The 25,473-nt window shown below is 42.3% G+C and overlaps 1 protein-coding gene across 5 annotated transcripts in view; it reads left to right on the forward strand.

The window, feature by feature from the left end:
• The first annotated feature begins 3,574 nt into the window (after positions 1-3,574).
• Positions 3,575-25,473, forward strand: part of ARHGEF12 (Rho guanine nucleotide exchange factor 12) — a 91,470-nt gene continuing 69,571 nt past the window's right edge. For 3 of the 5 annotated variants that reach the window (XM_083480911.1, XM_083480912.1, XM_083480914.1), the window contains exon 1: positions 3,580-5,694. In XM_083480911.1, the coding sequence (XP_083337037.1) occupies positions 5,663-5,694 (32 nt within the window). In that variant the 5' untranslated portion in view covers positions 3,580-5,662. Of the gene's footprint in view, positions 5,695-25,473 lie in introns of all 5 variants that reach the window. The other 2 variants (XM_083480913.1, XM_083480915.1) reach the window with 1 other exon arrangement.

A 25,473-nucleotide genomic window follows, 5' to 3' on the forward strand; every position in this document is an offset into this window, starting at 1 on the left:
CTACAGTTCCATGACTCCATGGTGAAATCTAGAGACATATAAAAAAATTGTGAAAAATATGTTTTAAAAAATACATTGGATTTGCCATAGCTCACCATTGCCATCTAGTGTCACGTTTGTATCATGCACTTTACAACACACTTAAAAGTTTTATTTGCAGCTGTATAGCTGATTCTATGAACTGGCTTTAGTCCATGGATGGGATAACCCTGAGCACTGTGCTTAGCCTAGGAATATATTTTTTTATTGGTAGCATACCCTCCAACATTTCTCTGATGAAAATAGGGACGTCCAATTCCATAATAATAATAATTAACAATTTTACTATTTATACCCTGCCCACCTGACTGGGTTGTCCCAGCCACTCTGCGTGGTTTCCAACATGTATAAAAACATAATAAAACATTTTAAAAACTTCCCTATACAGGGCTGCCTTCAGATGGCTCAGGGATCGGATAACTCCATACCCTCCTACAGTTCTCTTATGAAAATAGGAACATCCTAAGGAAAAGCGGGACATTCTAGGATCAAATCAGAAACTGGGATGACTTCTATAAATTTGGGGTGGTCCCTGGAAAATAGGGACACTTGGAGGGTCTGCGGTAGCAAACTGAGCTCACAGTTGTTCCACACAAAAATGGGACTACAATAGACCAGGGGAGTTAGTTTTCAGTGACTAAGTTTGGGCTGGTGCTGGAAGCTGGAGACACAGAAGCTTGCCTTGCTCTGTCCTCGATCCAAGGCTATGGGGAAGAAATATCTGTTGGGATGTTGTGAACCCCTCTATCTGTTCGAAATTAGCCAGGTGCCAGGCACATTTTGCACCTGGCTACTGCCCACGTGACGCGGGTGGCGCTGTGGGTTAAACCACAGAGCCTAGGACTTGCCGATCTGAAGGTCAGTGGTTCGGATCCCCGCGACGGGGTGAGCTCCTGTTGGCTCAGTCCCTGCTCCTGCCAACCTAGCAGTTCAAAAGCACGTCAAAGTACAAGTAGATAAATAGGTACCACTCCGGCGGGTGCTGCTCTGTGTGCTGCTCTGGTTCGCCAGAAGCGGCTTAATCATGCTGGCCACATGACCCGGAAGCTGTACGCCGGCTCCCTTGGCCAATAAAGCGAGATGAGCGCCGCAACCCCAGAGTTGGTCGTGACTGGACCTAATGGTCAGGGGTCCCTTTACCTTTTATTGGCCATGTGCTACCAAGTGAAGATGCCCGGGCACCAGGATGGCGCCTGACATCTCCACCATCTGGCTAGCAGGCGCACAGCATAATCTTCATTATTTTTGCTGCCATGCTATGTCATGAGTCAGATTTTAACTGGAGCTGACAATATACACAATTCATCTTCAGCTTTGTAACCTTGTAAAAGGGAAAAAAGGTGCCTAAACATTCTGTTAGTGCACCTGTAACCTAGATGAAGAGGCCATATGGCAAATAGCTTTTATATATCAGTTTCTAACACTGTCAAGTTGTATACATGTGTAATAAAACCAAATCATAGAATCATAGAATCATAGAGTTGGAATAGACCACAAGGGCCATCGAGTCCAACCCCCTGCCAAGGAGGAAACACCATCAGAGCACTCCTGACATATGGTTGTCAAGCCTCTGCTTAAAGACCTCCAAAAAGGAGACTCCACCACACTCCTTGGCAGCAAATTCCACTGTTGAACAGCTCTTACTGTCAGGAAGTTCTTCCTAATGTTTAGGTGGAATCTTCTTTCCTGTAGTTTGGATCCATTGCTCCGTGTCCGCTTCTCTGGAGCAGCAGAAAACAACCTTTCTCCCTCCTCTATATGACATCCTTTTATATATTTGAACATGGCTATCATATCACCCCCTTAACCTCCTCTTCTCCAGGCTAAACATGCACAGCTCCCTTAGCCGTTCCTCATAAGGCATCGTTTCCAGGCCTTTGACCATTTTGGTTGCCCTCCTCTGGACACGTTCCAGTTTGTCAGTGTCCTTCTTGAACTGTAGTGCCCAGAACTGGACACAGTACTCCAGGTGAGGTCTGACCAGAGCAGAATACAGTGGCACTATTACTTCCCTTGATCTAGATGCTATACTCCTATTGATGCAGCCCAGAATTGCATTGGCTTTTTTAGCTGCTGCCTCACACTGTTGGCTCATGTCAACATCACAGTCTCCACTGGTCTTCATTCCAAGGGAAATGAACCCTGCATAAACACTGCAGCCCATGCAGTCCCCTGCCACTTGGAGGTTGGCATGCATGCAACAACATTTTCATGCAAGTAACAGCGCAGTGCTACTCTAGAGTTCAGTGGGGCTTACTCCTAAGCAAGTTATGGTAAGCAAACCCATAAGGCCGTGTACACACTATAACCATTAAAGTCATGGTAATAAAGCCATAATAAGGCTGTGTGCACACTATACATTTAAAATTATGGTAAGGAAAGCTGTAATAAGGCTGTGTACACACTAAACTTTTGAAGCACATCTGAAAGACATTATTTCCCACCCTGCTCAAAGAATTCTGGGCACTGTAGTTTGCTAAGAGTTGCTGGGAATTCTAACTCTGCCAGAAGCAAACTACAGTGCTCAGAATTCTTCGAGGGAAATAATGTCCTTCGGATGTGCTTCAAAAGTGCCCCAAAGCTCACCTAATCCTGTTCTCCCAGTGGCAAGCTTGCAAGCAGGACTGGAGTGCAAGACCCCTCTCCCCTCCTGTGGTTTCCAGCAACTGGTATTCAGAAGTATTATTGCCTCCAGTCATAGCAGATAGTAGCCACTGACAGGCAAATACCTGGAGAATCAGCCCTGTCTGAAAGCCATCCAAGCTGGTGACCATCAATGTCTCCTGTGGGCATGAGTTCCATAGTTTAACCATGCACAGCGTGAATAAGTACAGTGGTACCTCGGGTTACAGATGCTTCAGGTTACAGACGCTTCAGGTTACAGACTCCCCTAACCCAGAAATAATACCTTGGGTTAAGAACTTTGCTTCAGGATGAGAACAGAAATTGTGTGGTGGCGGCGCAGCGGCAGGCCCCATTAGCTACAGTCATACCTCAGCTTAAGAACAGTTTCATGTTAAGAATGGACCTCCAGAACGAATTAAGTTCTTAACCAGAGGTACCACTGTACTTTGTCTGCCCTCAATCTTCCAATATGCAGCTTCATTGGATGTCAAGGAGTGACAGAACAGCAGCCAAACTTCCAAACTTAGCATCAGGCAAAACAAAAGAACTTGGGAGTGCAGGTGGGTCACAGAAAGAGAGGAATAAATCGGCTGCTGTTTAATCCTGAGACGCGAGACTGCGTTTTGGGCAGTTCACACCACCCATTTCAAGCATCTTCAACTGCACATTTAAAGCACATGACTTCTCCCTACGAATCCTGGGAATTGTAGTTTTGTTAGGGCTCTGAGAAGGGAAACTATGGTTCTCGGGATTACTTGGGGGGAAAGTCATGTGCTTCAAATGGATACATATTGCTGCCGCCGCTCTGCCCGAATAAGCCACCGTCTCGTGACAAGAGGGACGTGAGCGACAGCAGCGGCAAGAGGGCCAAAGGAAGACCTGCTAGGTGTGGCCTCGAACGGACTCCTTTCCTTCTCTCTCACTCCTCCCTCACCCCCCACCCTCCCGCCGCAAACTGCGGAGGCGGCGCGCTGTGTTGGGTTGAAGAGCCGCGACGACGGAGATTCCAAAACGACGTGTGACGCGTCCCGGCGGAAGGATTCGAGGAATGGAGCGCCGAGAGGAGAAGGAGGAGGAGGAGACGAAGAGCGAGGCGGCTCCCTGAAGTGAAGCGCTGTGTGTGTGTTGGTGGGGGAAGAATGCATTAAAGAAGTGGCGAGGGGAGGGGGGGGAGAGGAGGAGGGGGAACAAAATAGTCCCGGAACCGCCGGAAGAGGCCGAACGGAGCCGAGTGGAGTCGAACCTGGGCCTGCCCCAGCGAAGCCGGCGGGGAACGTCGGCCTGAGGAGAATCTAGCCCGAGCGAGCGAGCGCCGGCGGGAGCGGCGAAGCCGAGTCGGGCCCTCAGACGGCGGCGGCGGCGAGAGGAGGAGGAGGAGACGCGGCCTGTGGAAAGGAGCCCACATTTCTTCCCCTCCCGCTCCGCTTTCTCCCCCTCACATTCCGGACTCGGCGGCGGGAAGGAGCCTCTCCGGGAACGGCTGTTGTTTTAATCTTCTTCTTCTTCTTCTTCCACTCCTCGTCCCAGCCGTCGACGGGAGAGGCTCGGGTGGGTTGCCTCCACCGGCGAAGCCTCGGCGGCGAAGCGGCCCCCCAAACCGGACTCGAACCGGAGTCAAGCCGGTTCGACGCGGAGGGGCGAAAAGAAGTCGCCTCATCTCTCCTCACACACCTCCACCCCGCGGCCGCCGCAACTGCTGCTACGACGACTTCGGGGCGTCCGACCTCCCCACCCCCACCCCGGACCCATCGACGAACTTAGTCCTGTCAGGAAGAAGATGATGCTCTTCGGGGCCTAGAAGAAGAAAGAGAGAGAGGCGGAGATAGAAGAAAAGGGCGGGGGGCGCGTCGAGAGAGGACCCCCCCCCCGGCCTGGCTCGTGTGTGTTTTCATACTCCCAACCCCCACCAAAGTAGGGAATATTATGCACCCTTCCCTGAGGGGAGGCTCCGAGCTGCGACCTCAGTTCATGCAAGACTAATTTTCTCTCTCCCTTTAATCAGCCCCAGAGCCTAATTTGGGGCTGGGGTGCGTGTAGATCTCATTTCCCCACCCCTTCTTAGAGGAGGGGGGCTGGTTTACTCTGCTGTTTTTTTGCCCTCCTAACAGGCAGAGTTTCTCTTTACCCAAGGGAGAAAGAGGAGGTTCTGCTCAGTTCTCCATAGAAGGGCTAAGGGGGTTTCCTGTCTTCCTAACACCCCCCCCACCCCTCCTTGGTGGAAACAGCTCAAAAGTGGGACACCCCTACCAGCTTTTCTTGACAATCCTACAGAGAAAGGTCAGCAGGGCCATAAGGGCTAGTGCTGCAAAAGGGGTTTCCCCACCCCCCTCAGAAAGGAAAAAGAATATCAAGTGCAGGAGAGAAGCGCCACCCCACACAGTCCCACAGAAGGTCATCAAAGGGTTCTTCAGTTTACAAAGTGGTGGAGCCCAGAGAAGCAACTTTCAGCAGTGGGAAATTGACCCAAAGTGTATTAGATGAGGCGTTCCTGCCCTCCCATGGGGTAGTAAGGGTGGGAAGAGGTTAGTTGCTCCCCCACAAGGTTCCCTCACCCCTTTCTTTGGACAGGGATTGCTACGCTATTTGATTTCTTGTTGGTTTGCTGTGGCCTAATGACTTGAGAAGAGTTCTGGAACTGTGATGCCTGGACACAAGGCTTGGGAGTAACTTGAAGCAGATGTGTCTGTGTCTGACAGTTACCATCTTGAGGCAACGGCAGGATTTTCAGAGTATTGAATCATGACTTTGAAGGCCTTCTCCCATACTACTTGGAGGATTTGGGGCAGAAAAGTTGCTTTGTGGCTTTTCCTGAGCGTACTCTGATATGGATCTTTTGGGCAATCGTGAAGAACTGCATTGCTGTTGTTTTTAACTGACTTCACTAGTACTTCTCTGGAGCAAAGCTGGTGTGTGTATGGGAAATTGACAGTAATGTACTTAAATTATAACTAGTACAATGCAGATTGGCTAAAAAGTCGTCTCCTTGCCAAGGGCTCCAATGAGTGGCACACAGTCTGCAATCACGGACAGGTCAGTATGAATAGTGTTTCTGTGCACCTTCTACATTGACTGCTTGGAGTTTGGTCGGATTTTAAGTTTTAATATTGCAACAGTGGGAAAGGTGCAAAGGTTGACAGCCTTGAGTAAATGAGGTTGGAATTTACTTTTTGAGTTGGCAAGCCCAGCTTTGATCTGATGATGATCAAATCATTTGGGTTAGGTTCTAAATGGATTCAGATAATAGGATTTTCAAGGCTGCTAGTCACTTGGTCCAGATGTGCGTTCTGGTATACTGTCGTAATAGGGTTACTTCTTGAAAGTATTTCCTAACTTCAGTGAAGGGGCTGTATAGAAGATTGCTCCATCTTGGGGGTGCAGATGTTTAGTGGGCAGGTTGTTCTGAGTGGAGCTGGAGCACACTACGTAATAACCTAACCTATTTCCCAGTTGGCACGGTGGCATTCTTCAATCTCATAGTTCCTGGCACCCACAGAATTTATTTGGAGCGTTGTATTGTGTTTGGACTTATATTTTGTTCTTCAAAATGGGATGCTGAAGTGTCTGTCTTTACAGTAGATCTGTAGTTGGCACATGGAAGCCTGTGCTCTCCCCTCTTCCTCTCCTCCTTCCCCTCTGACTCATGTTACTTTCCCTCGCTTCTCTTTACATCCTATTAAACTGCAACCCCACCCCATTTCCTCCCAGCAATTGGTACTTAATGATACTGACAGTTCTGGAACCTAGGATATGCCCTCTTCATCTGCAGGGAAGTCCTGGTTATCTGGAACATGCAATATGTTGGGTTTAGATAAGAGGTTTCATATTGTGCTTTTATTATTAAAGTCTGCTTCCTCCTCATTAAGTACTAAATTAAAAAACAAAACCTTGGAAACAGCCATCACTTCGTATTTTGGAGTTTGGATGCATAATCATAAAGAAAAGGATGCGGGGAATGAACTTGACAGTGGCTTTTTCTTTGGCAAGTATCTGTTACTCTTCTGGATAGGAATAGTGTTAGTTTGTACTTCATCACCCAATAACATAGGCATTACAAGAAGTGAAGTTTGGTCCAAATGTTTGGCCTTGTGACTGCTGCAGCAGTCCTGAAGAGTTTATTTTGTAGATGAGTCATGGAGTCAACAGGCACATAATCCAGCTCTGTTGATTATCTCAGACAATTTTCTGGGTTCCAGAGCTGGCTACAGAACTGCTAAACATGCTGCTTATTTATGCTTCTAAAATGCTGAACCTTTTCTTTAAAAGCAGCAGCAGACTCAGTTTAAATGCATAATTGGATTTTGAATGCATTTTCTTCCAGAAAAATGGGAAGAATGCTTTGGATTTTCTTGTACAGAGCATGTGCTTCAAGCTCTAATTATCTTCCTACAAATCTTTTTCGAGCTTAAAAAATAAGAGTGTAAGTGTTTTGTTTCGGTAGCTTACTGGAAGTTCTGTTAGGCCATTCATTTATTTCATGTTATCAAACAGGTTTTAGTCAGCTAGTAACTGATCTGAATAGCAGAAAAATAGGCTGCAGGTGAGCAGTTATAGTGGAGATGGTTGGTTGCTGAAACAAGGTATTCTTTTTATCATTGTACAGTGGTACCTCGGGTTACATACACTTCAGGTTACATACGCTTCAGGTTACAGACTCCGCTAACCCAGAAATAGTACCTCGGGCTAAGAACTTTGCTTCAGGATGAGAACAGAAATTGTGTGCTGGCGGTGCGGCGGCAGTGGGAAGCCCCATTAGCTAAAGTGGTGCTTCAGGTTAAGAACAGTTTCAGGTTAAGAACGGACCTCTGGAATGAATTAAGTACTTAACCCAAGGTTCTACTGTATTAAATAACCATTATAAAAATTGACACATTGTCTTTTTATATTCCTTGTCTTTTTAATGTACACATTCAACTTTCAGTATTAGCAACTACTTGCTAATGGTGGTGAAAGCTAGCTTTCTGTCTTCAGCCTAGGTGTGCTGTATGACAGGAATCTTGGACTTTTTGTGCCACCCTGCTTGACCTCTGTCCTTGAGCAACTTCTTTTCTAATGGTGATAAGGTAATTGTTTTCACGATCCCACATTCACTTTCCTAAGCTTTGACTCTGAACATGATTCTGCATGAATATATGTCTGCTCAGTAGTTTCCTCTGCTCAGAAAACACCAGATAAATAATGACTTGGTGACTGTCCTATGCTTTATTTTGGTAGGAGACAGATAAATGATTCTCTCCCCCCAGCTTTTTTATTATTATTTAAGAAAAAGAAATGAACAGTTCTGTTATTCCTTAAAGTCACCTTCAAGCATGGTGCTTTGCAGTGTTGTTTACTTGCAATGTATTCAACCTGACCTTGGTTTGTCATGGACATCAGTCTTCACTCATAGGCTGATTTCTTACCAATTACCAGTACTCTTGAAGTTCTAGAGATGAACTGGCAAGAGAGGGCTAATTCCCCCCATGTTTTGTTTATGGACTTCCTATAAGAAACTGGTTGGCCACTGTGGAAAAAGGATCCTGGGATAGATGGACTTTTGGCCTGAACTAGGAGGACTCATTCTCTTTGAAATAAAAAAATTTCTTCCAGTAGCACCTTAAAGACCAACTAAGGGTTTGAGCTTGGTATGAGCTTTCGTGTGCATGTACACTTCTTCAGATACACTTCTTCAGATATATTTTTGGGTTCCTCTGTCTGAAAGCAGGCAAGCGTTGGCTTTGAACATCCTCTGTTTTGCCATTTGTGGCAGGCGATACATGGCTGAGTGGGATAAAGTGTGTTTTTCCTTCATTGCTGAGCAATTTGAAAACGTTTAAGATGATCATGATGACTCGAGTGCATTGTGTTGCTACAACCAAGAAACGTCTGGATGTGCCTGCTTCCCTTTTTTGTCAATCTAATTAACTGCATTTATTTTCATAAATAATAAATACTGTTTGAAGTTACGAACATGAGTTTGACCAAGCTGCGGGAGGCAGTGGAAGACAGGAGTGCCTGGCGTGCTCTGGTCCATGGGGTCACGAAGAGTCGGACACGACTAAATGACTAAACAACAACAATTTTCATATAGCATTGCCAGTCATTGCCTCACACATTGTGTGCATTTTTTGCGTGTCCTTAGAAGGTAGTGTGTCCCATGTTTAGCAATTGATATCTTTTCTTCCAGCATGTTTTTGTTAAAGTGAATTCTTATAATAGCATCTAAAATCCCTGCTACCATGAGTGTAATAAGTGTTTGTGGAGAATTTACACAATTACTTAAACAAGATTTCTTAATTGTTGTTTTCCTTCATCACTAGATGCTAAAATTGACTCTTTCTAATTTGCCTCATATTTCAGCGTATGCCTGCATAATAATAGTGACATCTAAATGGGTGGAAAATAAGAATTGTTCTGCTAAGCACAACCATTTTCTATGAAATTCTTATCCTTTGTTGCAGTTGCTTAACTGAAAAGTTGTAGTTATATAAAAGTTGTGCATACTTCTCATTTTGCTAATTTGTAGTGCTCAGACATTTAAACTATATTTGTAGCAGTCTTTTTAGTCAAACATTTCCAGTCATCGTGTTATCTTACTTTTTTAAAAAAACTTGTGTTGCCTATCACTGTAAAGTATCTATTCCCAGGTTATCAGGAAACACATTAAATGATGTTATGTATTTACATCAGAATATAAAGAAAGATATTCTGTTTCAGTGTTCAGTGATAATTCAGACTGTTAGTGGCACTGATTTTCTCTGAGAAGAAGAGACAAGCTATGCCTTTTTGTCCTCCCACCTAGAACATTCTTATGCTGCTTTTTTAAGCACCACAGCCCACTGTGTAAAACGGCAAGCTGGGTTTTTGATCCATTGTCAGAAAGAGGTCTAAAGACTGCCATTTCAAGAGGCAACCTCTCACGCTTCCCAGACAGAGGGTCTGGCCAGTTCTGTTCCAACATTTGTGTCAAACAATACAGAATGTGAGTATTTCATTAATGGGATACTCCCTTTCCCTCAGCTGGAAGTGAAGCAACCAGTTGTTCCACCCATGAAATGATACAAATGATATAAACTGCACTAGCTGGTATGACCATAAACTTAGAATGAGCTTTCCTTTAGTTATTATTTTCCCCCTTCAAGTTGGAAATTTTGATCATTGTTGTTGGTTAGAACTAGACAGTTTCTTCAGGCTTTTATTCTATCTCTAGCAAAAATTGGAGCTTGCTTTTCTGGTTTTGAAGAAAGCTATGGGTGCCAAGGTAATTGCTTGGGTGGAGGCGGGATACTGCTGGCCAAATGCATGTAATCCTTTGGTTGCACTGAACTTAGTATGACATAAATTAGTAATGCTGAAAGGTTCAAGGCGGTAATGGATACCAAGTTATTTTCATTCCATCCAGTACATCATATTTAAATCCTGCCAAAGTCTGAAAGAAGCCAATTAGGAGTACCTTATATTTCAAATTGGATAACAGCCGGAATGGGGATAAATGAGAACTTCACAATGACGGCCAATACACTGGAGGGACAAATATTTCTACCACTTCTTGTACATGAGAGCTGCTTCATTTCATCAGAATTCAGTTAAAGCCTGTGGTGTTCCATGCAGGATTCTCTCAAGTGTGACTATTGATTCATATTGATTTATACACCAACCTTGCATAGACAGTCAAACTTAGTCAAACTTCAACTCCTTTCTATATTTGATCATCAAAATTTGCTGTGGATCTGATGTTGAAACCAACTAGACGGGCAGTGGTGATTCCTTTGTTTAAACTGTGAGACACACTTTTTGTATAATCAAAACCTATAGCTGGTACTGCATGGGTATATATATGTGAATGCTGCACTAAAAAATATTGATGCTTTTTCGGTATATGCACCATATTTTAACAGTACAACCTGAAGCGTATGTAACCTGAAGTGTATGTAACCTGAGGTACCACTGTACTAGAAGAACTCAATGGGATACCATTTTCTAATGCAACTAAGGTGCTGGTTTTAACCTTTAAAGCAGTGCACTGGGGCAGCCAGTTGGTGCCTTCCAGATACAGTATTGTGGACTCCAGCTTCCATTATTCTTGGCCATTAACTGCATAGCCATAGACTAAGACTGATGGAAGTTGGAATCTACAGCATCTGCAGGGCACCACACAAAGGAAACATTCCCTCTTGCTTTGTGAGGAATTGTGTGTGTGTAAACAGACAAGCAATTATGCATTTGTCACTTGTTTTGGAATAATGAGCTCTGGTTAAGGAAGGTGAAAATGCAAAGTTAAAAACAAAGCCCCACAACAAAACCTTTAAGATATTACTTAATGTTATAAAAGAAGAAATGAAATTTATATGACGGCACCCTGTTTAAAATCCAGCATTTCCTTAGTGTATGTTATGAATCCAAAGGTATAACAAATGAAGATGGGAAATGGAAGTCTGTCTGATCTTAAGACATGCTTATTTTATTTTGCTTCCTTAGGGAACATCTAGTAAGTTTCTGGCACCATGTAAATAAATGAAATTTGTTCCAAAACATTTTAACTCTTGAGCCACATGCATCTACCCTTTACTTGGTGCCATTTTCAGAGACACTTCATTTATATATTGTTCGTGAACTCAGTTCTAGAGATGTGTGTGTGTGTTTTAATTAATTTGTAGCCTACCTGATCTCAGAGGTTCTGGAGAAAAAATGGGCCACTTTACAATCCTGATTTCTGGCCAGCAGAAACATGTATTGCATATGTTTAGAAATTAGAAAGGCGAGCAGCTACCATTTCTTGGCAAACACTTGCATATTTCCTATCCCAATGGTTGATTGGACTTTCCACTCCCCCAGTCTGTAGCTTTGTGTTCTGTAGAGCAACAAGAACTTCTACAGTTAACTCAAAGCAGTAAATAAGCATAGAAATGCTTCCCAATGGATGGAATAGTTGTGTAAACATTTCAAATTCCCAGTCTGTGCAGTTCATTCAAGTTCATACCTTGTTTCTGTGTATTTAATCTGCGTCAATCATCATCATGGTTGTCAGGTGCCCTTCAGCTACTGATGGTCAAAGTATTGCTGTCTCTGTTAGAAACACATATTGTCCTCTTTAGGATTGCAACAGGATATACTTACTGACTCGGGAGATGCACTTTAAGCTTCTAAACTTGTTTAAACAGCTCAGTGAAATTATGGCTTCTCTGTTAATGATCTCATTGGGGGATGTAGCATGAAGTGCAAGGTGTGAATTAACCAGAAGGGCCTCTCAGTGTGGATAAAGAAATGGCATGTATAAACTGCCAAAGGGAGAACTGCCTATCTTTCTGCCTGTACTCACATGAATGAGGTGTGGCTTTACAAGGGCAGCACTCTTGGAACAGTTTGTTGCACTCCTGAACTAAATGTGTGATGCAAATAAATTTGACTTATTCAAGCAGTTTTTATTGTAGTGATGTGTCCTGGTCTGGCCAAATAGTTCCTGTTTGTGTAGGAAACTGATCTCAGACCCTCTCTATTCATAGTCTTGGTTTATCATGTCACATGGCATAGTGTTTGGATAGCTTCCAATGTTGAAAAATTAAAGCTGATGGTAATCTGTGAGCAGTTTAGGCATGTTTTTTGTGGAATTTCAAATGAGCCAGTATTCGAAGGTGCCTGGAGGAAGTGTTATTGGAATCTGGAGGCATGAAGAAGGGTCATTTGATTTTTGGCACCAGATGCAGGCAAAGGAGGGGGGATACAAGTTTGGAGAGACTATATATAAGAATTGAAAGAAATTGCAGGATTGCAAATTCATTCATGTCTGGCTGTCACAATTAAAACAAGCAGTAGGTCTTGGGAGCATACAGATTTCTTTATACTCTGATTGTGGTGCTAGGGACCAATTTATGCTCCCTGCATGTAGAAAAAATAATGCCAGAGAGAAGGATTTGACATATCTTTTTCACTGGTACATATTCATTTTCTGTACATGAGTATACATTATACAAGCCCTCCCACTGCAACTGAAGTGGTACTTTACCACTTGATGCTACTGATTCTATAAATTGCCACTCCATTTATGATAGCTATTATGCACATTTTATCCTATTCAAGACTCTCTGTATATGAGAGGGAGAGGAAGACTGAGGATGGGTATCCTAAGCTTATTCCAAGTATTTATTTGCTGCTGTTTAGATATTTATCAACTCATTTACGCTCTGTTTTTGCAAGGTATGATACTGATGAACCAGAAACTTGGAAAGGGTGATAATTAGCCATTAACAATCCAACTGCATACAAGAAGTGATGAATAAGATACAGAAGGCTACAGAACTTGTAAATAGTCAGAAATAAGGATTGTTATTATTATTGATTAAATTTGTATACTTTCCTATACCTGCAGAATGGCTTCAACTGCAGAATTTTTATGGCTTTTCTGTCTGGGTAATGTCATTGATCACTACAGAACAGCTGAATAGGAACAGAATACTAAACCTCAAGTTTGTATTACAGGACAGTGGGTGGAAGAGAGATGGAGTTATCTTCATATTGAAAAGTGCTATGTAACATTTTGAGTCAATTTGATTTGTCGCATAAAATGAACAATAATAGATCCATAAAATGAAGTGTAAAGGGAATTGATCAGCCTACTTCCTGGAAATAAGCATGAATTCTGGGATAGAGGACAAAGGAATCTCCTTGGATCTTATCACAGGTAGCTGCACATTTCAAACTGGGGATGCACTGTAAGCTTCTGGAAAAAAAAAAGCTGTGGTTTGCCTTCTGCTGTGGTTTTTTGTGGTTTTAAAAGCGGAAGTGGCTCTTGTGGGTAATGATCTTATCGCATTTTGTACCACATGTTTTATTTCTGTTTCTATTGGCTGGTTGAGTAACCATTACCCCAGGGTGGCTTTTATAGACTTGAGATGTTTTTCAGTCCATGTAGAATTGAGGCATTAAAGTATCTAGAGTTTTGTCAATGAAGCTGAATTTGTTGCTGAAGTCATATACGCTACAATTAAATGTCACAGTCGTGAGTAGACATGAGAGTGGTTGGATGAGATACAGAAAGTCGTGTAGGGTTCTGGCATAAAAGGAAAATGTTTTATTGTTGCCTTGTTGTAACAGCAGCAAAGGGTAAGTTAACAAAATATTGAGATTGAAACCTTTACATCTTTACAATATAACATGGAGGTAAAAATGCCTCTGTATACACATAAAATTACTTTAGTGTGGAAGCCAATGCTGTGGTGTGAACACTGATTTTTAGGAACATATTATAAGAGCTGTCCCCTCCCTCACCTCTATGTGGTGTAAGCCTTATTTGCCATAAGAAAATTTTGTCTTGGTTTACCTGTTTCAGGGGCTACCATATCCCTTGCAAGTTACTCTCCTTCACTCCATTCCCTGCTTTTATTGTTGGGGATAACAAGCATTTTATAGTGGTACCTTGGTGTGATAGAGGGCAATTTTTGTTTAGAACATCTGGTTAAGAACTTAATTCGTTCTGGAGGTCCATTCTTAACATGAAACTGTTCTTAACCTGAAGACCACTTTAGCTAATGGGGCCTCCTGCTGCCGCCGTGCCACCAGAGCACGATTTCTGTTCTCATCCTGAAGCAAAGTTCTTAACCTGAGGTGCTATTTCTGGGTTAGCGGAGTCTGTAACCTGAAGCGTATGTAACCTGAAGCGTATATAACCTGAAGTACCACTGTACTTGTAGCAAGATCTTATTCCCATGGAACTCTCAGAAAATCTTGTGCAGTAGAGGAGTAATAACAGTTTTTGCCTGGCTTTGAAAATAAGTTCACAAAAGTTATTAGCCCATTTTAAATTTGTTTTTATTAGGTAGCCCATACTCTTTGTGATACTGAGTAGCCTGCTGAAAACATCAAGAAAAATATCTCCCAAGTTTTAGCTATAGATAATAAGTTCTAAGTATTTTCCTTTCTCTCATACTTGAGGGTTATCAGTTAATAAGGAAACATACCTACTTGATGATTTCACTGTATGTTCTTTCACATCCCCTGAAATTCTATGTGCTTTTTGGGAAAATCAGAAAATAATATCTCAACTTTTGGGGATAGGAAGCTGGCAAAATATAGAGGAGCTTCCAGCTGTGGTGACTCAGCTCTCCCATTGAGTGTGGAAAGCTTTTTGGAGCTGTTTGTCCTTTCTGCAGGCTGACATCCTTTAGCAATTGTGCTTAGTGGGTAGGTGTTGGACAAAGGTGCAGAAATACATATGATGTGAAAATGTCCCTTCTAGAAGTGTTCCTTATTCACTAATAAAATAGTAGATAATTAAGCTTTGAGGATGAAAACTAACCTTGCAACAAGTTGCTGGGAGTCACAAGCAGTTTGATGTTCTCTGCTGTAATCTGGAATGCAGCCAGTTGACAAGAATCCCATTTTTTACATCAATTGTTCCATAGCTGCTGGAAGTTCTTTGTTTATTTACTCCTTTGACAAGAACATCAGGATGACTGAGACATACTTCTAAAATCTTCCCTCTCCCTATCATTTGTTTGCATTGCAGGGAAATGGTTCCTTCTGATCTGCGCTGTGTTTCCTGAGATACTGAAACAGTGCTTAGTCTCCAGGCCAGCTGCTGAGTGAATTGTACTGGAAGTTCGTAGAAGCTTACATCAATGTAAAAACATGCCTTTTGCTTGCCTGTCCTGGCAGTGTAGAGCAGGCAGCTTTTGTAGAAACCCTTCTTGCTTCATCTTAGTATTGAGGATTTATTCTGAATTCCATTACTGAACGAGGTAGATTTCTTATTTAAATCACCACTTGGATCAAATTAATCAGAAATAAGCAAGCAAGAAAAACAGCAAAGCTAGCTGTTAGTGAGGTAAAATGACCAGAGAGACGACTGGACTTCTGGTGTTTGTCGTCAAAGCAGGACTGTTCTTTTCAGGGATTTTCCTAGGTAGAAGTCTGTTCCCTGTTTGTTGTAAAGGCCACTAATGGGACCAATAGTTAGTAATTTTCATTTTGCTGGGAGATGCATAGCGACAGAATCTGTGTATAATAATACCATTGGCAGCTGGAATTTTCCAGAGTTGGTTGTATGTCTGTATCAATCCATATACTGGATTGTGTGTGCCTGAGTGCACATTGGGATGGTGGTGGTATTGTTGTAACTGTTAAGCAGATTGGTAGGGAAAGGTGGAGATAATGGTAATGTAGTTTCTTTGTCTTGTTGAGCTCTCCCAGGGATGTTGCACTGACTTGGTCTTTTGAAGAGAATTGTGTTGCATTAGTAGCCTCCTAACATTTTTTTCTTTGCCAAACATTGATCGCGTTCAAAAAGCATAATAGACCAAAAGACCCCTTGGTTACCATCTCATGGGTGAAGAAAAGGTTTCATCAGTATGTGAACAATTATTTATGTTGAACTAAATTGACACGTTGGTAATAATCATTCTTCTCTCCTTTTAAAATAATTTAATGTTTAGTATTTTTATTAAAATTATTTAAAAATTCAAATCTGTGCTGAACAGATCTTACCTACAAAATATTTCTCCAGATCTGAATTAACTGGTTCTGAATACTTACTGGTGTGGATTTTGGTGACAGTTCATTTAAGATTAACAGTGTCGATTGCACTCACAATTAAAAAATGCTTTGGATTTTCCTCATTAATACTGGGTGTTTTTTAAAAAACAATTATATCTATATATAGATATATATGTCTCCTGTTTTTCAAGATTCAAATCCTTCCAAGGTTGCTGAAATGGTAACCATAAATAACACTTTTAGAAAACACAATAAACAGTATTAACAGTACGGTATAAAGTAATGAGAATCCTTCACACAGGACAGGTGGTGGTTGGAAGGCCCAGAGAGATAGTCCTGCTAGAGCAGGTTCTTAGGTGGTCTTGTCCTCTCCTGTAGATCAGTATATTCATATATTTATAACATACATACAAGTTAGAAACACCGCCACCCAATCCCACCCTTATCCATCTTCCCTCTCTCCACCCCCCTTTCTTTTTTCTCTCCTTTTTTATTTTTATTTTTATTTTTATTTTCTTCTCCCCCTAATGCCTCAACAAATGAAACGGATTTGTAAAAATGTTACATGGGGAAAAAATATATATGAGGCACTACACTTCTGTAAAACAATAATAAAATATTATTTTTTAAAAAAAACATACATACAAGTACGTTATAGGAAAGTGGAAATTTATAATTGATCAGTATATGTTCAAGATGAGAACACTGCAGACATTGGGGATATTGAGGAGACGACTGTGTAAATGACTATTTATTCAGGTATTCTTTGGTCTAAATCAGCAGTCTGTCAGGCTGATTTGGTTATTGGTAGAAATGCATGACTTTTCTCCCCAGGCTCACATGAGGGTGACTTGGAAACTAAGCCAAGCGAGTTTCACTTCGTTTTCTTTATGGAAGAGTTACCCTGTGGAGGAGAACTTCAGCTATGGGAAAAATAAGAAGAGGGAGATGTGTTCTTTTTCTCTTCCTCCCTTTTCTTTCTTTCTTCCTCTCCAGTAAGTGGAGGAAGGCAGACCCTGGTGGACCTTGCAAAACCTATTGCAGTCGTGGATTTAGGGCAGTGCGACTGGTTCCCCTGCACAGGGTGCGGAGCTGAGAGAGTACCTTTCTGCCTCCTTCCCAAAGCCTAGTAAGTGCTGGGCTTTGGGAAGGAGATGTGAGGACTCTGCAAGGTCCTAGAATCTTCCTTACTCTTTCATAAAGCTTAGTTAGCACTTGCCCAGCTTTTGGAAGGAGATGGGAGGGCTCTGGGACCCTGTCAGAGCCTCATGCCTCCTTCCCAAAGCCTGGTGCCTTGCTTAGCCAGCTTTGGGAAGGGGGTGTGTTGGCTGGAGGTGGGGAGCAAATGTTGGCCTTGCACAGGACACCATATTACCAGTGTCCGTGCCTAGCGGTGGGTGCCAGAACCTGTTGTGTTCCAGCTGCACTAGTAAGGGTACAAGGGCACAGGGATTGATTCTCCCTATTTTCACAGTTTTTTGTCCTTGCTACTGTTGCCAGATGCCTTTTTTTTAAAGGGTTGGGAGGGGCTCTAGTCTGGACTAGAGAAGGACTAGAATACAGTGGTACCTCTGGTTACATATGCTTCAGGTTACATACGCTTCAGGTTACATACTCTGCTAACCTAGAAATAGTGCTTCAGGTTAAGAACTTTGCTTCAGGATAAGAACAGAAATCGGGCTCTGGCGGCGCGTGGCAGCAGGAGGCCCCATTATCTAAAGTGGTGCTTCAGGTTAAGAACGGACCTCTGGAACAAATTAAGTACTTAACCCGAGGTACCACTGTAGTCCATAGATAGAATTTTAAAGAATATTTTCAGTTTTCCTTTCTGTAAACTTCTTAGAGGTTGTTGTTTTAATTGAGTAAGTGTTATGCACGTTTTGTTAAGTAGGGTAGTGCAGATGCACAGCCCATCTTTGACTGCAACAGTATAATCTGTTTTAGAAATCTCCAGGAGAGGAGAAACATTCACAGATTCATATACTGGTTGCTGATTTGAAGATCAACATGGTGGCTTAAAAAAAAGTTTCACAATTTTTCTACACAAGGCCTCATTTAGTAAGGTGAATGTTCACATGGTGATCTACGGTGTGTAGTTAACACTTTTCAGCTCTTCACATCAAAGGAATTCCAAGAATTAATTTTTAAATTATAACTAGCCGATCAGAGTTCAGTGGCAGAGAATTGCTGAATTTTCATTGTTTATCCTCTGGACTATGCAGGTTCTTGGTTCCATTATTAGGCAAGCAATCAGACTAAATTCAAGAGTCTCTGTGAAAACATATTTAAAAGAAAAAATGGAGTAATGACAAAAAGTTAACCACTATGATTGTTCAAACTCCCCCCCCCCCCATTTGCAAAGCATTGTTTTGAGTAGCAGTGCATGTTACTGTTAAACATAAATTTGGGAGGTGATACCAGAAGGCCTGGAAAAAAAGACTATTGATCATTTATTGACTTGGAGGGGAAGGGAGTGAAATTATCAGTGTGGAAAAAAGTCAATAGCTTTATCAGTGACCAAAAAAAAAATTAATGTGTGACGAGTGGGAATCAGAAGGTCTCTTGTGAGTCTCATACACTTTCTGGGCTTAAATTTGCTCATTGGTCTCCAACATTGAGATTTGAGCATCTGAAGCTGTTTTAGGCAATGGATCTCTGTGTTTTCAGAGGCTGGGAGAATGAAAATAGGTACTGTTGTTTTTTATTCTGTATCCACCCTATTGCTTTCTGATATTGGGTGTGTGCAGTTCTAGATTTATAAGTACCCAGATGTATAGATTTCAAATAGATTTAGGCATGTTAGTCCATATAGTAGTGACCTGCAGTGTTCTGGGCTGGTGCTGAAGATAGCATGGGATTGCGTGTGGGACTTCTAAAATGTTTTTTGCCAGTGCAGATATCCCCTGCCAATTGTTCCAGAACTATTGGTAAGTACTGAATGAATAAATACTTTACAAGTACCTTGACCTAGGTAGGTGCAATAGATGATTTAATTCCTGCCATTATAATCATCTTGCAACTTGTTCTTTTGTTGTTGCCTTAATAGTTAGCTCTTTTTTGTAGTTTTTAAGTGGTACTTACAAAAAGCCTGTACTGGAGTTTGCTCTAAGATTCATCACGTTATTCGAGTTGCTGCCTTTTTTCTTTCTTTCTTATATCTACAGTTTCTCTCTATTAATACTATACAGAGATCATGAGCAACATATGTGTACATTCTCAGGTGGTTTAATAAATGAAAAAGAAAACCATAGCACTGTATGATAACTTGAAGTGAATGTTAGAATGCTTCAAGTAGCAAGTACAGCATGGTTTTATAATGTGCAACAGTCTAGACTGGATTAATATCACTTAGTTCAATATTCAAACTTGAAAATTGCTGAGAGTCTAAGTGGGCTGCTTAATAAACTTTTCCTCACTTTTACTAATCGAAGCATATACATCGTGTATATAATAAGAGAAAAATTTTTGAACACTGGCTTCTTCCAGCACAACTGGTGTTTTAATTGTAAAATTAGTAGATTTTAATATGAAAATCAAAGGCTCTAAGCCAGGGCCTTAGCAGCCTGTTTGATAATTTGGCCTTGTGGCATTGTGTGGAAACAACTTGACATGAAGGACTGAAACAACTGTAACACCATGCTTCCCAGCCCCTTTCTAACCTGCTGATTCAGGAAGATACTATGGTCAATGGTATTGATTTCCCAAGCATCTCTTGATGGTGTTCAGCAGGGTCACATTAATTTCATTACCAGACACAACCAGAAGGAAGTTTGGAATTGTTCTAAATCAGGGGTAGCTTACGTTGTACCTTCCAGATTTTTTGGACTACAACTCTCCTGGCTTGGGTTGATGGAAATTATAGTTCAAAATATTTGGTAGCCATCCAGTTGGCTACCCCAGTTCTAAATAATCCGCTCCAAACATGAATACTAAGGTGATTCATGTTTATTCCTCTCATCAATGTCAAAAGACCCATAGATTCAAATTCTGAACTTTTTTTACATTGAACATTATGGGTTTTGAAAGCTTGCATGAATTAAAAGAAACTTTTCAACTTTTTCACATGTTCATTTATTCTGTGACAGATGTTTCTTTTTTTTAATGCAGAAGATGGAGGAATCTGAGGCTAGTGAGAAGCAAGAGAAGTTGAAGGCTGTGTTGTATAAAATAGCTTGCCATTGTTTGGTAGACACCTAGCTTGGCCAAAATACCGTATTTTTCGCATCATAGGACACACTTTTTCCCCTCCAAAAATGAAGGGGAAATGTGTGTGCGTCCTATGGTGAGAATGCAGGCTTTCACTGAACCCTGGAGAGTGAGAGGGGTCGGTGCGCACCGACCCCTCACGCTCTCCAGGCTTTGCGGACCTGTCCGCAAGCAGCGGGAGCGCTCCCGCTGCTTGCGGAGAGCTGCCAGCATGCCGAAGCCTGCGCGCGCTGAGATCAGCGCGCCCAGGCTTCGCGGACCTCTCCGCAAGCAGCGGGACCGCTCCCGCTGCTTGCGGAGAGCTGCCAGCATGCCGAAGCCTGCGCGCGCTGAGATCAGCGCGCCCAGGCTTCGTGGACCTCTCCGCAAGCAGCGGGAGCGGTCCCGCGGCTTGCAGAGAGCTGCCAGCATGCCGAAGCCTGCGCGCGCTGAGATCAGCGCGCCCAGGCTTCGCGGACCTCTCCGCAAGCAGCGGGACCACTCCCGCTGCTTGCGGAGAGCTGCCAGCATGCCGAAGCCTGCGCGCGCTGAGATCAGCGCGCCCAGGCTTCGCGGACCTCTCCGCAAGCAGCGGGAGCGGTCCCGCGGCTTGCAGAGAGCTGCCTGTTTGGGGGCTGGGGTCGGGGGAAGCTCGAGCTTCCCCCGCCCCAGCCCCGCGCCTGCGGGGGGGGGGAAAATAATTTTTTTCCCTTTATTTCCCCCCCCCAAAAAACTGGGTGCGCCCTATGGTCCGGTGCGCCCTATGGTGCGAAAAATACAGTATATCTTAAGATGCTCTGCATTCTACAACGTTTGAAATTACTCTTCTCAAATGAAATGTGAGAGTTTCTAGTTTAGTAATCTAGGCTGATGTAGTAGCAGTTCTCTCTTGAGTTTTACAGATTCTCTCCCCTCCTCCAATTTTATTTTTAAAAACTGGAGAAAATTGAGAGGCAGAGAAACTCCTCCAACCCCCCCAAACACACACACACACACACACACACACACACACACACACACACGGCCTTCTTGCCTTTACTCTTAAGATGCAGGAAGTGGCTGATATGAACATCTATATATTTTCTCCTCTTGCTAGCCCTTTCCACCTCAGTCTGTTGGACTGATTGCTGATGTTTAGACTCTTATTCTTAAACTTTTATTCAAGTGTTACTGCTGACACCTTGTCTTGGTCTGATGTGTTGAGACGCTGAACTTATCCAAGACTGCTTGACAATCTGTGGCTGTGCATGCTGCTGAACTGATACACATCTTTGCAGAAGGGAAACCAGAGACTTTTTAGTATGACCCAGGACTGTAGTCACTGCACTTCATCTTCCATTGGTGATAAAGCTTCCGTTCCTCGGGGACTCCTCCATATCCGCTGTGTAGAGCTCTGGGAAGCTGCTCATTTCCCATGCCTGGCTCCTTATTTGGGGTAAAGGTCTGTGAATTCTGCGTAAATATTTACCATATCTTGTTCTGAGCAGCAGGAGAGCTTCTTGTGTTTTTTTTTTTTTTCAAGAAGCTCCAGTTTGCTTGGTTTGTTCTTGCACAGGATCATGCCTCTAGTAATCTAAAACAGGATGGAGTTCCTTTATTAGCAAACAGGGTGTGAAGAAAAGCAAAGGCCAAATTGAAAATGAAAAGACCTTATAACAGAAATAGCAGAAAGATAAGCAAGGTATAAGTCTGATTTTTAATGACATTTCCCAAGATGAGACGTTGATTTAACTTATGTCCACTAAGACCAGTGCTTTTAGTATAGTGGAACCTTTTCTTTGGAATGCATTCCCGATTCAGTGTTTGTCAGACAGGCACCTACAGTATAGCACTTAAATACCTGTGTAGAACTAATATTTTCACACTTGCTTTCCCCGAGGGCATGATTCAGTTATGTTTTAACCTGATCTACTGATCAGGGACACGGGTGGCACTGTAGGTTAAACCACAGAGCCTAGGGCTTGCCAATCAGAAGGTTGGCGGTTTGAATCCTTGTGACGGGGTGAGCTCCCGTTCCTTGGTCCCTGCTCCTGCCAATCTAGCAGTTCGAAAGCACATAAAAGTGCAAGTAGATAAATAGGTACCGCTCTGGCAGAAAGGTAAATGGCATTTCTGTGCGCTGCTCTGGTTCGCCAGAAGCTGCTTAGTCATGCCGGCTCCCTTGGCCAATAAAGTAAGATGAGCGCCGCAACCCCAGAGTCATCTGCGGCTGGACCAAATGGTCAGAGGTCCCTTTACCTTTACTGATTAGTTATTTATTTTGTAGTAGTTTTATAAATGTAATTTTATTGTTTATTTTATCCTGTTTGCCATGATAATTATTTCTTAATGTTGGTGGTATATAAATATTTGCTGAATAAATATTCCAGGAAAGCAGTCTTATTTTAAGGCAACTTATGCTGCATGAAAGAAGAGGCATTTAAAGAATTTAAGCCACTTACACACTTCTTTTGATCCGACAATCCATATGTAATCTATTTTTAACTTGCTAAATTGCAAATGTATACCAAATAAAATACAGCCTTTTCCATCTGAGTAAAGTATCATAAAACACAAAACAATGTTATCTTTGTCATGTATGTTTTCCCTGTCAGTATTTCCCTCTTAATAGGCCTACCTTTCCTCTCTCTTAGCTCTGTGAACAATTTTTTTTTTGAATGATCATATATCTGCAATGTTTCTCCTTACAGTGTGGTAAATGTCTTTGTTCTTTTGCTTGTGCTGAAAATCACATTCTCACAATGCCTTACAGAGCTGTTGCAACCTTCATGTACCCCACCCCACCCCCCACCCCCGGTGAAATGGCTGTATTCATTCATGCCGTTTTTTCTGTTTGTTCGGTTTTTAGTCACTGCGGCTATTCATGCTCATAAGTATTTATTATTCATAATGTATGGAGGTGCCAGGGATTGAGCATGGGGCCCTGTGAATGCAACACATGTACTGTACCACTGAATTACAGCCCTTCTGTTATATGTTGATAACAGATATAGTAGGGTCAGCATTTCATAGGATCTGAAACTGCAGTAATGAATCTGTAAAATCTTTTAAAATAACTTGTCAATGGGATTGTTTATTCCCAGCTAATGATGATTTGATGGTTCAGTTAGTAAATGGGAGTGGTGTTTTGAGAGCTTTTCACTTTGCTGAAGGATACAGTGGTGCCTCGCAAGACGAAATTAATCCGTTCCGCGAGTCTCTTCGTCTTGCGGTTTTTTCGTCTTGCGAAGCACGGCTATTAGCGGCTATTAGCGGCTTAGCGGCTATTAACGGCTTAGCGGCTATTAACGGCTTAGTGGCTTTAAGAAAAAGGAAACAAACTCGCAAGAACTCGCAAGACGTTTCGTCTTGCGAAGCAAGCCCATAGGGAAATTCGTCTTGCTGAACGACTCAAAAAACGGAAAACTCTTTCGTCTTGCGTGTTTTTTGTCTTGTGAGGTACCACTGTATTTTTAAAATCACTGCTTGCTTTACACCTTTCTGCATTATAACCTTGCACAAATCGTGACAACTGGAACATTAACCTAAAATAACAATAATCGTAAAAAACCCAACAACAAAAAATCAGTTAATACCAATGGTTTAACAGAGTGTTTGATGATATATGTGTCTAGGTGGGCTTTTTATTTGATTTGTCCTTTAATGTTGACTTTGATGTTTTAATTACTTGCCATACTGCCTTTTTCTCTGGCTTTAAATTGTTTTAGTTGTTTGGTGGTGCATTTTTGAGGATGTTAGCTACCTTGGACATTATTAAGGCAAGATATCATTTATCCTAATACATAATAAATATGGATTTTTTTACATCACCAAAAATCAAGACACACTAATACTGGCAAGAGTTCCATTTAATCCTCAGATTGAACAAAAGTAAGTAACATTATACCTGTTTACAGCTAAGGGAACTGGAGCGATCTAGTTACTTAGTACATGAGAGTAAAAGAATGAGGAACAGAATTGGTTTAATTTTTTGTTCCTCATCACAGTATCTGTGTCATATATGGGAATATGCATGAAGTATGGACAGTTGAAAGTTATAGGAATGAGGAAGTTTCAACCTCCTGTCAGCCGGGTGCTGAGGATACCACTTAATGAAGTCCTCAAAGGCAGCCTGATAGAGGCTTAGTGAGAGAGGCTGTGGCCCAGGGCATCTGGCTTACAACTGAACTGTCATTTAAAGCCAAGTTTCCTAGATCAGATTTCCAGCACTATATAAAAAAGTCATATTTGTTATACAGAGAGATGTCTGCATTTTCAGTGTATCCAGGGCAGTATTGGAGCAGTAGCTGAGCAAGTGAGCTGGACATTTAAGCAGCCCGGTATAGAGCTTTTAATCCAGTAAGGGTCCAGAGGAGACAGAGACATATTAAGACTGTTTGCATCTCCTCTTCCTGGTCATCTGCTTGGTTTTTGAGGCTGGTTCTTCTCTCCCCTCTGAAGTAAACTGTTTTTCCTGAGGAGTCCCCTGGTGACAGAGCGTTTGAGCAGCCAAATGGTCACTTGTATGGTGACTCTGGACAGCCCACGAGGTCCACTCGTGGGGCAAAAGGGGAGAATCAGGGATCAAGGCAGGGCTTGTGATGTTGCCATTGGTGTAGTGGGGGCAGTAGGGCCACCAATGAAGTGGGGGAGCTTCAGGCTGTCTTCTGACTTCAGGTTCCTCTGGGTTCTCAGTTGCACTGTGGTTCTCTATGAGGTCTCAAGACAATCTCAGAAAAAAAATTCCTCGGGGTCTGGGCAGTGTCAGGTCCTGGCACCATGGTAACTGGACAAAATTTGGACTCTTTGGCTTAGCACCTTCTTTTTTGACCAAATCCTAGGAGTCTGCATCAGACTCCTATGTAACATAGTAAATGTTTCTAATTTTGCATCTGAGGGGTTGTTTTTTTAGGAATTTTTGCTAAAATCTTCAGTCTTTTATCTTGGTTGGGACTCGTACGTTGTCTGTAATGTGGAAATCAATGACTTTGCTGTATTTCATCACAACAGTTGTTTTGTTTTTTTAAATCTTACATTGATCTAGACTGCAGATGATGCGATGCCTGTCTTGTAAGCTACAGGAAAAATGTAAAGAAATGCCACATCTTCCTTTTCAGATTTGTTATTCCATGCAGTTCTCTGGTTTCCAACCCTGGTAATGTGAGAATGAAGTGATATCAC

The sequence above is a fragment of the Podarcis liolepis genome (genome assembly GCF_965112155.1).
Source record: "Podarcis liolepis genome assembly, chromosome: 16".
Classification (NCBI taxonomy): Eukaryota; Metazoa; Chordata; class Lepidosauria; order Squamata; family Lacertidae; genus Podarcis; species Podarcis liolepis.